At 26.0% G+C, this 14,441-nt stretch overlaps 1 protein-coding gene across 3 annotated transcripts; it reads left to right on the forward strand.

Annotated features, from left to right (window-relative positions):
• Window positions 1-10,865: 10,865 nt before the first annotated feature.
• Window positions 10,866-13,729, forward strand: LOC111632060 (putative exonuclease GOR). 3 transcript variants are annotated; one of them, XM_023376416.1, is made up of 2 exons: window positions 10,866-11,027; window positions 11,903-13,729. In XM_023376416.1, the coding sequence occupies exon 2, from the start codon at window positions 11,912-11,914 to the stop codon at window positions 13,286-13,288; it is 1,377 nt and encodes a 458-aa protein (XP_023232184.1). In that variant the 5' UTR covers window positions 10,866-11,027; window positions 11,903-11,911; the 3' UTR covers window positions 13,289-13,729. The 3 variants fall into 3 exon arrangements, with proteins under 3 accessions (XP_023232184.1, XP_023232183.1, XP_023232185.1); XM_023376415.1 differs by lacking the exon at window positions 10,866-11,027 and adding an exon at window positions 11,395-11,687; XM_023376417.1 differs by lacking the exon at window positions 10,866-11,027 and adding an exon at window positions 11,396-11,747.
• The last annotated feature ends 712 nt before the right edge of the window (window positions 13,730-14,441 follow it).

Below are 14,441 nucleotides of genomic sequence, written 5' to 3' on the forward strand. Positions count from 1 at the left end.
AAAATTTATAACTTTAATAAAAATATTTATAAAAGTTTTTTTATGAAATGTTTAAAATATTACTTTTTTTAAATTTTAATTTATTATATACAATATTTGACTAAATATTTGTCTAGCTTGGAATCGGAAGAAGTCCGAATTTCCGAATTTTCTGGTTTTTTGGACACCTCAGCGTTCACCATGAAATAATTTATTCGAGTCTACCTATACTGTCAGGGATTTCTTTAAATATTTATTGCTTCTTTGCCAAATAATTACATATTTTCACTACTTTTTTTTTCTACTTATCTATCTTACTGAAAATGGAGCGCTAAATTTAAAAAAGTGAGTTTGTTTAATGATAAAATGTGAAGATTACACCAGCTCCACAAAAACAATGTTCTTCCCCACCTCCACCCTCCCAGATTGAAAATCCTGGCACCGTTACTGCTGGACACAGGCTAAATATATACTTAAAATATGAAGTAAACAATGGAAAGTAAAAAACGGAAGTGTTTTTAACACACCGTATGCCAACAGTTACACTGGAACGGGCGTGCAATGCGTACGCCATGGAAAAAAATGGTCGCGTGGCAAGCTACAGCTTTATTACAGCCCTCCAAATTTAAACCTAGCCGATTTTCCGGTAATTCCGGATTTCTGGAAGCCGGATATTTGGTCTGTTACTGTATTATATTGCAGTATTACTATTATCATTAATTAACGTATATAGGCCTACCTTTCAAAATAAATCTCTTTCCCGAATTTTCCACGATTTCCAAGCAAGAAAAGATAATGACAAATACAAGCAAAGCGCTTCCTGACTTTTATGGAGGCTTATAGAAAAACTTATTTCGTAAAAATGTATTTAAATGTATAAATGTAAAAAATAAATATAGGTCCAACTGAACGAGAGAGTTGCATAGCATAAGGATAAGGACCGTTACCCGTTTTTTGTAAAAATATTTTTGTATTAATAAGCCTAACCAAATATCCATAAATGTATTACTGTATTATTATTATTTTTTAAAATTTAAATTTGTTTAATGTTTCTGAATTTAACATAGTTTCACGTTGTTGGATTTAATTACAAATATTTGTTTAAATGCTCCCACGAGTAGAATTAACTGTAATGTGACCTAAAGCAACAGTTTAAGTACAACCCCTCGCTGTGCTTTTTAAATTTATTTTTACTGTTACGCATTTCTAATTTTTTTTTTTCTTTCTTATTTTTCTCCAAATTATGCTTTATATCAAATTAATTCATATCAGTAATTATTTTACAAATATATTTCAAATACAGTTCCGAATTAAGTAAAATATATTTCAAATACAGTTCCGAATTAAGTAAAATATAAATAAAAATAGATCGTTTTTATGAATTATTCATACGACGGGTGAATAAATATTTCCGATTTTACTTTTAAATACTATAATCGAATTTTATTATGAGCGACGATAGAATCTCATTAATGTGTTGGCTATATTATAATTACAATTAAATTTATTAATTATTATAATTAATATTTAAAGACAGAGCATAGATAGAGATTAATTATGAGAGAAAAAGATATAAACCAAACAAAAAAATCTGTAATTTTATTCTTTTGTTAATGATCATTCTAACAACTCATTACAATTAATTAAAATATGTCGAGTGATGTTTTAATAGTTNCCAAATACTTAAAATATATGCAATTAATGAGATTTTTCAAGGCTCAGTATGCTATTTTAGTACAGGAAATGATGATAAATTGTTTAATAATTTAAGATTTTAGATAATCCATTGTTGTAATTTTAACAGAAGTTATTTAGTAATAGAAGTAGAAGGCCTTTACATAATAAGGAAATTTTGTATAACTCTTTATAAGGAATTTCATAACAACACTAAAAATGTTTTCTTTATAATATAAAGTGAAAAATGTTTTAAAAATTTCTTATGCGATAAGTATTTTATGTTTAAACTGTGCATATATTTAAAATTTTCAAAGATATGTGCGTATTTTCTTAACTATTTAAGTTTGATAAATATTCCAAAGTATCTATTATTAATTATTTGCAACTTGATTTACGATTTCTTATTTGATATAACTACGTAATATTTTTAGTTATTAGTTTAATACTTTATTAATGTAAGATGTTTGACCATAAATTTATAATCATCATTTTATTTGTGGCACACTTGGCATTAAAACTTACAAATGGTCTTAAAATAAAGTACAGTACTGTATTAGTAAAACTGTCAATAAATTCTTAATGTTCATGTATCTTTTACTTGGAAACAGATGTAAAATGTTTACGCCACAGGGAACCATTGTTATACTTTTAAAAATTTTCCCGTGTAGAAGAAAACGCCCACTCGTCACTTCTTTTAAACAAAATTTCTCCCCCAGGATATACAGTAGTTAAAACAGTGCTTATAAGCAAGCTTATTTTTATTCTATAGAATTTGCGTTAATTAAAAAATTTAATTAAAAAATCTTTAAATGTCATTTAAAATATAATATGTCTAATTAATTAATCATATTATAAATAAAAATAGTAAAATAAATTCGATAAATATTGTTAAACTACAGAATTCCACATTTTATTACAGTTATAATTATAATCGCATAAAATATAATTTCAATAATATAACGAAAATATCATTTATAAACTACAGAAACTTCCTTATTAATACGAATAGGATATAATAAATATATTTTATATACAGGTAGTTATTAATGTTAATTTATACTAAAGAACAGATTGTGTTATAATATAATAAATTCAGATCAAGGAGAACTGACAGATAAACATTTTAAATATATATTTTAAAATATTTTGAACGACAATATCACTTGAAAAATACAATTACTCGTTATATCAATCACATTACTCATTATATACACTCGAAACTGTTATATAAAAATTTAAATATAAAATAATTAGATTCATTTATTAAATGTGATTCGACTTTTAAAAAAAAATCAAATTGAAGTAATGAAATTAAAAGATTTATTTTCAGTATATTATCTCTTTAGGAGTCATCTATTTCCGTATATATTTTATTGTATTGTAATTATTTTATGATAATTTAAAAATTATAAATATTAAAATTTGTTCTATAATTCCGTATTCGTGAGCTATTAAAACAGAATTTTTACATAAATTATATAACAGAATTAGATTATTTCTACTTTTTTTTTTTTGCTGTTTACCTTTAAATCATTGATATAATTTATCGTTTAACTGATATAGGCTTATAAGTTGAAAGTGCATTAAATCAAGTTTCAATAAAATGAAGTTTGCTTTAATGTGTTATTATTATGCGCTTAAATACATTTTTTTAAAAAAACTTTAAATAAAAATCTGTTATATAATACTATTTATACAATTTGTAATTGTAGTATTATAATATTCTCACGTGTTTTGTATAAATTGTCTTTATTGTATTATATAAAAATATTTTTATGTATTGTTTAATAAAATTATAATACGAATTATATACATTTATATCTGTCATTACTTCAAATTATTGTATAAGAATAAATTATAAATTTCGCTACAATTGCAAAAATGATTTAAGTAATATAACACAGATCTCTGATAAATTGTGAATGTGTAATTAGTATATATAATGGTAGACATTATAAAATATTAACATATGTATCAATTATGAAGAAATAAAGTAGCTTTCATATCGATATATGCTTAGTAAGTTTTGCTGTAAACTATTAAAATTTTATAATAATAATAATAAAAACATAATTATTATTGTAAACGAATATTTTTTATACTTAAAATGCCATTAAAATTCCATAGACCCACTTCAAATAATGATTTTTTTTTCATACNAGTATATTATTTATATTTATTTATTTAAAAAAGAAAAAAAAGAGACAACAGCCAACAAAATGAATAATAGAATTAAAAACTATTCTTGAATGACCTGGGAAAAGTTGCAGATTCTTACTAAAGATAAGACAAAATGAGAGAGGTCGTTTATTCATAAAATTATCTAGAGCAGCAATAACACAATATTAATATTTTATAAATAAAATATTGAAATATGATACAGTATTGTTGTTAATCTGTATCGATAGGACTCGACAAAAAGCCAAATTGCCTTTTCTCCAATTAAAGTTATTCCTCCTCATTTTTTCTTTGAGATGGAAAAATCTTTATCAAAATTCTCATCTTAATTAATAGGATTACAGACAATAAAGCGAATAAACGCATAACCTTTGCTTGATATTTGTTATAAAAGTATGAATCATTCACTTCTACGTATTTAAAGTTAATAAACGCATTAAGTTAATAAACTCTAATACAACACATGTTTAAATATGCTGATTTACAACAGTATACCAGTATATTTGAGTATGTCCGTACATGGTTGGTTTGACAATGATTATTATAAATTTGACGGAAATATTGTGGAAGAGAATAGCAACTAATTGCAAAATGAAAGTGCTTATTAGCTTGTAAGCTATTTTATTATCACAATTACCTTTTTGCATCTTTAACTTCTGCATGTTTTATAAAACTTTTTATTTTTGTATTAAACAGATGATAAAGAATGACTTTATAGTTGAAAGAAAGGATAAATAGATAAAAACGAAAAATTTTAACTAGAAAAATTTAAAAATTAGCAATTATAAAATCGTTTCAACATATTTTTATCTAGGCCAACAGCTTTAAATTATAAATTTCCGAAACCAAAAAATTAAAGATCGTTTATGTTCGACCGGCCAGGTCAAGTCCGATTCAGAAAATCCCAATTCCTTCCCTGTTTATTCGATATCGTTCAGCCCGATGTAGTTTTTAGATCAAGAATTCCGATCCGACTTATGGTATTGTGTCGGACGATGCGTGACAAACGTGCACGTGGAACTAGCCTCAAACAAATCACGCTAACTTTGACAAAAATAGCATTTAATATTACAGTATACTGTATTTATTACATCGATCAACAATAGCCAAAGTCCAAGTATTCAAGGACTATTTCACGATCGAAATTTCAATAATTGACATCTGAATTGAAATTATTTCATTTCATTAGTGTCTTAAATGGAATTAAATTAGATTTATTCATTATTTATATGGGAAGACTTATTAGTTAATTTATAAATTCGGTAGAAACTATGAGCTACTAAAAATAGAGTAGGATTACATAGACTTTATAGACCGTTAATTTAGTTCAACAGCCTGATTAATTTGTATTAACTTCATGCTTATTTGTCAAGTGGACCCTTTCTCTGGCCGACCGAACGAATGTGTAGAGCTTTGCGAGAAATATTTGGTTAAAGAATATGTTAAATGGACTGGACTGAACGTGTGTTAATTAATGTTTGTAAGATATATTATTTCGTTTGTGTGTCAATCTTCGTACAACGTTCAGTCAACACCTGGATAATTCTTGTTTTTGCAAGCTTTTAATTAGTTTATTCATATGATATGCTTATCTTGTCATTTTATCTAGTAATCTCTCTTCCGACAAAGAAAAGGATTAAAAGCAAATGCACTTAGCAGTCATTTAAGATTTACTGAAGTGTAAAAGCACTTGTAATGGATCCTCTAAACCAGTGTTTCTCAATGGGGGAGATATCGTCCCCATGTGGGCGTTTTTTCCATGTTCGGGGGCTATTAGCAACAATTTATATTTTGGGGGGCGAAAAACAATTTTCTGGGCGATATAGTAAAAAGTATCTTCATCAATATTTTCATCGTTAAATATTCTCATTTTTTAATTAGAACTTACGAGAAAGACAATAAATAGGATTTTCAATTTTAACTATAAAAATATTTTTAAATTATAAATATTATAAAGATAAAATACAAGTTGAAAATTAATTGATACCGCAAGCAAAACTGGCTAAATACTCGTAGAAAGTTCGGTTTGATTCTTTACATTTGATAAAGTTTATAGTTTCGATATAATTTTAAACTTATCTGATCATCAAATGCAATATTGAATACTTTGATTATCAAAACATCATTAAATCATCAAATCAAAGCTTTAGATTAAATAATAAAATAAATATCTCATATCAATTAAATGCTTAATATTTATACAACAATTATATTATTTCATTTATATATTCAAAAATAACTGTTTGATAAAAAAAATATTTTAAAAAGAATTATCATCTGTTATTTAAATCTTTGAAGAGATAATTTATATAAATCCAAATAAACTGTAGTTTTGTAGATGCTATCTAATGTGTAAAATTTTTATTTATTGATCCTTATGTAGTCTCCAAAAATAAATAAATTTTTATCTGGGATGATTATTTATTTAATAAACAACATGTTATTTTTGAGTCAATATTATTTAATAAAATATAACAGTAGTGGTGTCAGCTGTAAATGTAATGTTTACAAATATAAATATCTAATATAATTCTTAAGAAATCGAATTGCATCATGATTTCTTATGAAATCACATTGATTCGATTCGGTTTAGAATCAATTGTAATTTAAAAATTGAAGTTTACTAGTTAACGGGGTTAATAAACCTTAATTTAATGTGGACAGGGAGATATTTAGACTTGTGATTCTAAACTATAATGTATAAGGGACTTTCCCATTCCAGTAAAATAATATTAATACAGTAGTAAATTTAAATTTACTATTATTTAGTTACATATCAGCTTGTTTACTCGATTAATAAATTTGAATTACTGTTGCGTTTAGTTTACAATTTTAAAATCAATTAGTAGAATTTTTAATCACGTGTCCCAATGTAGTACAAGGGTGTAAACCCTCCACATAGAAAGAGGAAAGTAAGAAGTCTTCTTTCTAGGTAGAGGGTATATACCTGCTTAATGAACCATTTAGTTACAGCTGCTAGACTACGCTATCAGACTGGAATCTGTAATTTTTGAGAAACTTTTTTAAAGATCCGAAAACATGGAAGTTGCAAGATGGCAAATCGAGCCTGTAAATGGATGCGGAACACCTTTCGATCTAGTTTAGGACCATCATTATCTTGAGTATATCTTTCAACATCTCGAAAACGGCAATCACGAGAGTTTTCGTATATGTTTTTTATCTTAGTTTATAAGATAATAATGCTTATTATTATAGCGTCACTTATGACAGCAACATATTTGTAAGCATAAAACATAGCACAAACATCCGGAACATAGATTCACGTTGATCTCAATGGCACAAAAGCATTCTCACCTACTGTATTCACGCTATTTTGCTTCTATATATTCTAGGATTGCAAACTCGTATGAGACTGACCTTTTCCTGCAATCACAGCGATCAAATTTATGCGCATGTATTTCTGCTACAAAATTTCTTTTATTTCGTATTCATCTTAGACAAGTTATTGTCTAAAATACACGACATTCAATACGTCTCTTCATTTAATTAATTGTTCATTGAAATCGAAAGGAAATAAGTTCGGAAAATCCTTCCATAATAACATGCAAAATGTTGCAATTCATTGTTATTTTACGTATTTTGCCCGTATATATTTCTATTACGTTACGCGTAAAAGATCCTTTCCTTGAAACCTTTATGACGTAAATTTATGGGCGCCGTGCCAAAATAGCGTAAACAGAAATTAATTGTAAGATAACGTAATTTGAATTCTTTCTTAGAATAAATATATATTTAATATATCAGTAAACATGCTGGCCTAACGTAAGCTATATATGAATAATCTAGATCGTAATAATTATATAAATTATTTACAATAGCATCCAGTCTATGATTTGTATAATTATCAAACATCTCGGAAAACATTTTTGTAGAAAGGTCGATTAATTAACGATATTTTCTTTCTCTATAAGAAAAACATTGGTACAGTTGTTTTCATATTTCTTGCCAGGGAAGTAAACAGGAGTTTTTCAAGAGATAACTCTTACGACGTGACAGATCACGCGCATACCTCTAAACAGCTGTTGTCTTATTTGGAACAAGAAACAAAAACAAATTAAGAACTGAAAACACGTTTACAAGTCTAGAAATTACTCGCAGAACAGTTTGGAGACTCCTAATTAATCGGGATCTAACGGCTTCTTACTATAAATTCGTCACTTGGAATGCAATTAATTATAATTTCGTTAAATAATATAAATGTAGAAATCTAGTTTTGTAAAAATATAATAGTAATAATAATAATAATAATAATAATCTTTTTATAAGAATACATAAAATGAATAAATTACTATCAAATTAACATCACGCACAGGACAACACGAAGTGTGTATATTGTATACAGATCTCAACAAATATTCCCTGTGAAGCAATCAATACATTGAAGTTAACTGCAAATTTTGAAAGAATTTATTATTTAAAGAAAAACTGTTGCAAACAAAAAATATTTATATGCTCCATAATTTAAATTCTTTACTTATGTGCCCTAATACATAAGCTATAATTTCAAATATTTATCGATAAATAAATTAATATTAACCTTTAGAGGAACTTAGAGTTTATCAAATTATTATAATTTTTTAAACTCACATATATGACAATGTATTCAAATAATCATCTATAATTATGACAATATATGAAGGGTACTAATTAACATTTCATTCAGTCATAATAGGCTTTATAATAGTAGGGGGTCTGGTCAATGACTAACAAGTAAGACAACTCAACGTTTTTAATTCAGTCATGGCTTCTTTGCTGGTTTCTATCAAGTCATGGCTCTTTGCTAGCTTCTAATGAAAATAGTTTAAACATGAACTTTATCAGAAACACTGTTAGGAGATTTCTATTTTCAATCGTTCTTATGAATTCTAATGAGTTTATGAAATATAAGTTTAATAATTTACAGATAAGTTACATAGAAATTATTTTAAACATGTTTATCATCAGAATTATTAAACATCTGTTTATTTTTCGAAATACTTTTCAACGAGGTTAACTCTTTGAAATGTTTATGAGTAGTCTATTACCCGATATCATTGAAAGATAATATAGTATAAATGATTCATAATATTTACACACGCTGCATTAAAAGTAAAAAAATGAACATATTGACAAATATATTTCTTTAGGATGATATTTTATTAAAAATTATTAGCTAAGATGTAAAAAATTATTTTAAAATATTCAAAATGAATTAATAAATTCATTTAAAACAATAAATTTGTAAAAATACATAATAAATAAATGAAAAATTTTAATTACTGTTTTCTATTACTGACAAGTTATTAAAGGAGAAAGGTCTTAAAAAATTTTATTTAAAAATAAAAATGAAAAAAGGATGACAATTGATAAACAATAAATGCTTTAAAAAGACATGAAAAAATTTCAGGAGATACAGTACAATAAAAGCTAACATTATTAGCTTTATAAAAAATTAATTTTTATTTATAAGAAAATTAATAAATATAAATTACTATGCCTTAACACAAAACTTGCATTTTTTTATAATAAAAATTAAAAAAAAAATTAGTATACAAATAGTGAGTACCGTAATATATACACAGTGAACTACAGGTATAAGTTGGCAGAAAGCCAAAGTTCACTGGCACTACTTGTTGCATCACTCGAATTTAAGTTTGATATACAAACTTTAAAAATTAAATTTTATATCTTTTAACAGATAAATTGGTGATAATAAAAAATTAATCTAATTTTATATAAATTCAAATATTCTCATAATGTATTTAAAATTATGTGCGATAAAAAGCAATTTCGCAAGAAAGTGATAGCATGTGATGGAGTTTATTGTGCAATTTTTCAACTATAATATATATTAAAAAGCTTGCATCATATTAACATACAATATTTATAAATCTATGTGAAATTGAAATATAAAGCTTAAAGACTTAATTTTTATCGAAGCTTTTGTTTGTTTAAGAAACAAAAAGATCTATAAAAGGAAAAAAAATTATCAATAGTATAGGCCTATATAAATGAACTAAAGTTTATCGTCTAGGAATATTTGTTAATAAGATCCAAACAAAACTACTTTAGAAAGATAAAAGGACTTTTTATTTGGGGAAGGAATATGTTTGTCTCTATACGGTTAAATAATTATTTACGGGGAAATTACACGTTTAGAAACGGATGTAGTCTAAAGTAAGAAACTCCGATTGAATTGATAAAACTGAGAAAGGATTTTCGTATTAAACGCAACACAATTTTCTATTCAAAACTGAAGAGAAAAATATAGAATATGAGCCAATTTCTCTGCTAAAATCATTAATCTTTATATATTTCTTTTACTGATAAACCGAATTAATTTTCTAGAAACCTATTAAATATCACACTAAATATTATTGTTACCTAAACAGATAAGAATCTTCGTAAAATTTTCCTTATTTGTTAAAATCGGAATATTTATTTATCATTTATAGTTCCGTTTACAGAATGATAGTTCTTAGAATGTAATAGGAAAACCGACAACTGTTTTTCCTGAACGTAATATTCAACATAAAAATTAATTGAACGAGTTTATTATTTGACAAAATTACGAAGAATTATTAAATCGAATTATTTTTAATTTATTATCTACATTAAAAAAAAATAAACCAATTTCATAAAAATATTTTGAATTTTTAACCGATTGTAATACACGTGGAGAGAGAGACCTTGATGAGTTCTTTGCCCTTCAAATTTTTATTTATTATTCTTCTACACGAAGATTATTTTTTGAAATAAATACAAATTAATAACTTAAAATTATTTATTTATTTCGATAAGCATGAAAAGTAGGTTTAGGTTACAATACCATTTATATAGACAGTATATATATATACAGGAGATAGTTCTACGATAAAATGAAAGTAGTTACTAGCCGCAGGACATTGCCACTGACTCAGTTATTCGTAGAACGTGACGTCAAACCAAGGATGACGTCATGGTTTTGGCGCCACCTATAGTATACTTCGACTCTCTACTTTCGTTTCTGCCAGTCGCCTTGCGGTTGTGAAGTGAGCAATACGTCAGTGTTCGCTTATCAGTTCAGTTATTCAAGTTTTCTTTGTGTTGACATGTTGAAAAGTGTTGATCGTATCTACAAAAAAGATATCGGATTATTGAATAAGTCTCATCGTATTGATTATTAATTATTTTTTTGAAGATTTCGAAAGTTGGTAAGTAATTTAGAAATATCGCTGTCATTTCTTTTAGTTAGTATTAGTTATTTAATTTGGTTGTAATAATAATCTCAATTAGGTCATAGATTAAGATCTGAGACATAATTTTCATGATTATATGTATTGATAAGCGGAAATTAAGCCTTTTTTTTATATTTTCATTATTCGTTACCACGTGCTTTCGTATCTTTTGTTATACGTTTCCATGTGCTTTGGTACATGATTGCTTTTCTCCACGTAATCTGTTTCTCAATAAATATGATGATTAATTTAATTTATAATTAAGTAAAATGATCTTTTTTGTTGTGTAAAATATATTACTATAGATATAATCGATTAGAATTTTATAAATTTGTTTGAACGATATACATTTATTAAATGATAATTTGTCAAATTCGGAGCTATTCAAACGTTGTCATTATTTATAGTTATAGTAATATCATAGTAATACCTGTCGAGTCTATTGAGATGAGTTTATTGAATCGATCTCAAATATAATAGTTTATATGAGTATAATTTAAGAAATAAAATTAAAATTTGGTTTGAGTAATTTGATTGTACAAGCCTTTATTGTGACATTAGGCTACCACGTGGTTGGCTTGCACAGTTAACCACGTGCTTCTCTTCGATTCTTACGATATGTTGTCGTATTCTGTTGTTAGTAAATAAGTATAGTAAAATATTGGCCATAATTATTTATCGATTAGAATTTTATATGTACAGTAATTTTGTGTGAAAATTATTTAATATCTTGTTTATATAATTTTCTTAAATATTAATTAAACAAGTTCTAATTTAATGACTGCTTAAAATTGCTTGTAAGTTAGCTTGTAATGTAATTAATTTAATTAATGTTATTATTTATTTTTTAGATTCTGAAAATGGCTTGTAGCAAACCATTTTATACGTACCATCCTCCTGGTATAGGTTGTTTTAATGAAGATTATCCATTTATTGTCCCCGAAGAGTATTATTACAATTTGAATTCGAGCGTTTCTGAAATACCATTTGAGCAATTTCCACAGCAAATTTATGCAGGATGTCCACGTAATAAGAGAATCAATAGAAATTTTGATTATAGAAGAGATAGATATGAAATTCCTCCTACACCATTTCATCCATTTCAACAGCCAACTTATTTAGAATCGCCACGTAAGAGAAGAATCAGTCAACGTCAGTTTGTTGGTATTAAAATGGAGATAGATGGAGATCCTCCTATTCCATGGGAACCATCTCCAGAGCTGTATTGTTTCAAATTGCCAAAGGAGGGAATTGATCAAAATGTTTGTTTTAAAATAGGAACCACTACATGGAAATCAATTCCACAGCCATTAGAATTGCCATGTAATCAACATCAATTTGTTGGTTGTAAAATGGAGAGGAAGGAAGAGTTCTTCATTTCTTTTTATTCATTTTTAGAGAAAATAATGTTAACACCATCACAGTTAATGGCATATAAATTTCCAATGCAATCCGTTGATAAAGCTTCTTGTGGTGAAATTGATTTAGGTTCTTTAATAGAAAGATGTGCTCGTTGCCGCTCTGAATATAATAGTAATATTGATGATTTGGATGATATATGTGTTTATCACCCTAAAAAAGCGATTTCTGTTCTCCCATATGACACATCCTATCAGATTTATCCATGTTGCAATACTGAAAAAGGAAGTATTGGCTGCACTTTTAACAATTTTCATGTATCAAGTTCAAAGTGCAGAGCAAATGATGATTTTTTAAACACAGCTGAAAATGACTTTACAGAAAAGAACATCGTTGTTTTAGATACAGAAATGTGTTATACTAAATTGGGATTGGAAATAACTAAACTGACTCTCTTATCATTTGATGGAAGTTTATTATTTGAGACATATGTGCAACCAAGATCACCTATAATTGACTATAACACAGAGTACAGTGGCATCACTGCAGAAATGCTTGAGAAGAATACACTTCGATTTGAAGAAGTACAAGAATCATTATTAAATATTATTAACAAAGACACCATTATAATTGGTCATGCACTGGAAAATGACCTCCAAGCTTTACATTTTATCCATGCAAAAATTGTAGATACGTCTGTAATATTTGATTCTGAACGTGGATTTTGTTTTCGCCCATCATTGAAATCTTTATCAGAGAAATATTTAGGCCAAATCATTCAAGAAAATGCTCATGATAGCAGAGAAGATTGCCAAGTTTGTCTCGAACTTGTTTTGCTTAAATGGAATCATTTTTCCTTAGAACTAAGCAATAGTTAAATGAATTACTAACTTGTAAGCCTGAAATTTAGATATTTGTTAATGAATGTCTACATTTCAGCATTATTGGGCAAGAAATGTAAAATCTGTGATTTATTGGATTTGTGATTAAAAATATAAAAGAAAAAATCATGTATAATTTTTATTTTGGAGAAATTTTTAAACATTTGCAACTATTTTTTATCTTTGTGAACTAAAATATGGAAAAGTTAACATTTGTCAAGTTTTATAGGTTTTCTTTTCCTCCTTTTGTATTGTTAAAATAGTTTGCTAATTAGTGTGATAAAATTATGTAATATTAAATAAGATAATATTTAACAGTTTAGAGATTTCAAAATTAGTATATACTAAGCACAACATTTTAGTTAATAAAAAATACATGTAAATTTGATCCCCTTATTAAGTTATAAGTTTAAGATGTTTCAGTAACTGTTACGTCAACTAGTCATATATTTTTTTATTTTATAGTTATTGTAATAAATTTTTATTTTACTTATATGTTATTTATATAAAATGTGGTTAAAATTGAAACATAAAAATGTTTTATTTAAAGATTTTATTAGATTTTAAATAAATTATATACATATGTAAATACTGCATTTTATGTAAATAGGAAATTATTGTTTTGGGATGAAACTTTATATGTATATAAAGGATCATTGTTATATGTATATATACAGTGATAATTTATTGAATAACAGTGTTGTTTAAAGTTATTATAAGAACTTTTGTATAATTTTCTAGACATTTTGTCATGTATTTTCTAAAACTGTAATTTTATTTTTAAAATTTTCCCTGTTTTTCAAACTTTTGTATATTGTGAATCACGCACAATGAGAATTACACCTGTATTTTATTTGAGAAGTACAAACTATATTTTTTTAATGAACTATAGACATCTGTAGAAATCATCAATCTACATTTTGTATTATTTCACTAAGTGCCTTACTAATTTGACTTAAACTGAAATTTATTTTTTGTGATAATTCCTGTACAACCATCAATATATTCTGTTAAAGTTGTAACAAGTGCAATTCATTAAAAGTTTTTTAAACAGATATACATTTGTAGTTTGATTATTCATATTTTTTAAATGATTGATTACAGAAAATTATATTTTGTAATAGGTATACAGTCTTTAATGCATTCTGTT

This window comes from Centruroides sculpturatus, unplaced genomic scaffold (assembly GCF_000671375.1).
Source record: "Centruroides sculpturatus isolate CEXI.00-Female unplaced genomic scaffold, Cexi_2.0 scaffold707, whole genome shotgun sequence".
NCBI classification, from domain to species: Eukaryota; Metazoa; Arthropoda; class Arachnida; order Scorpiones; family Buthidae; genus Centruroides; species Centruroides sculpturatus.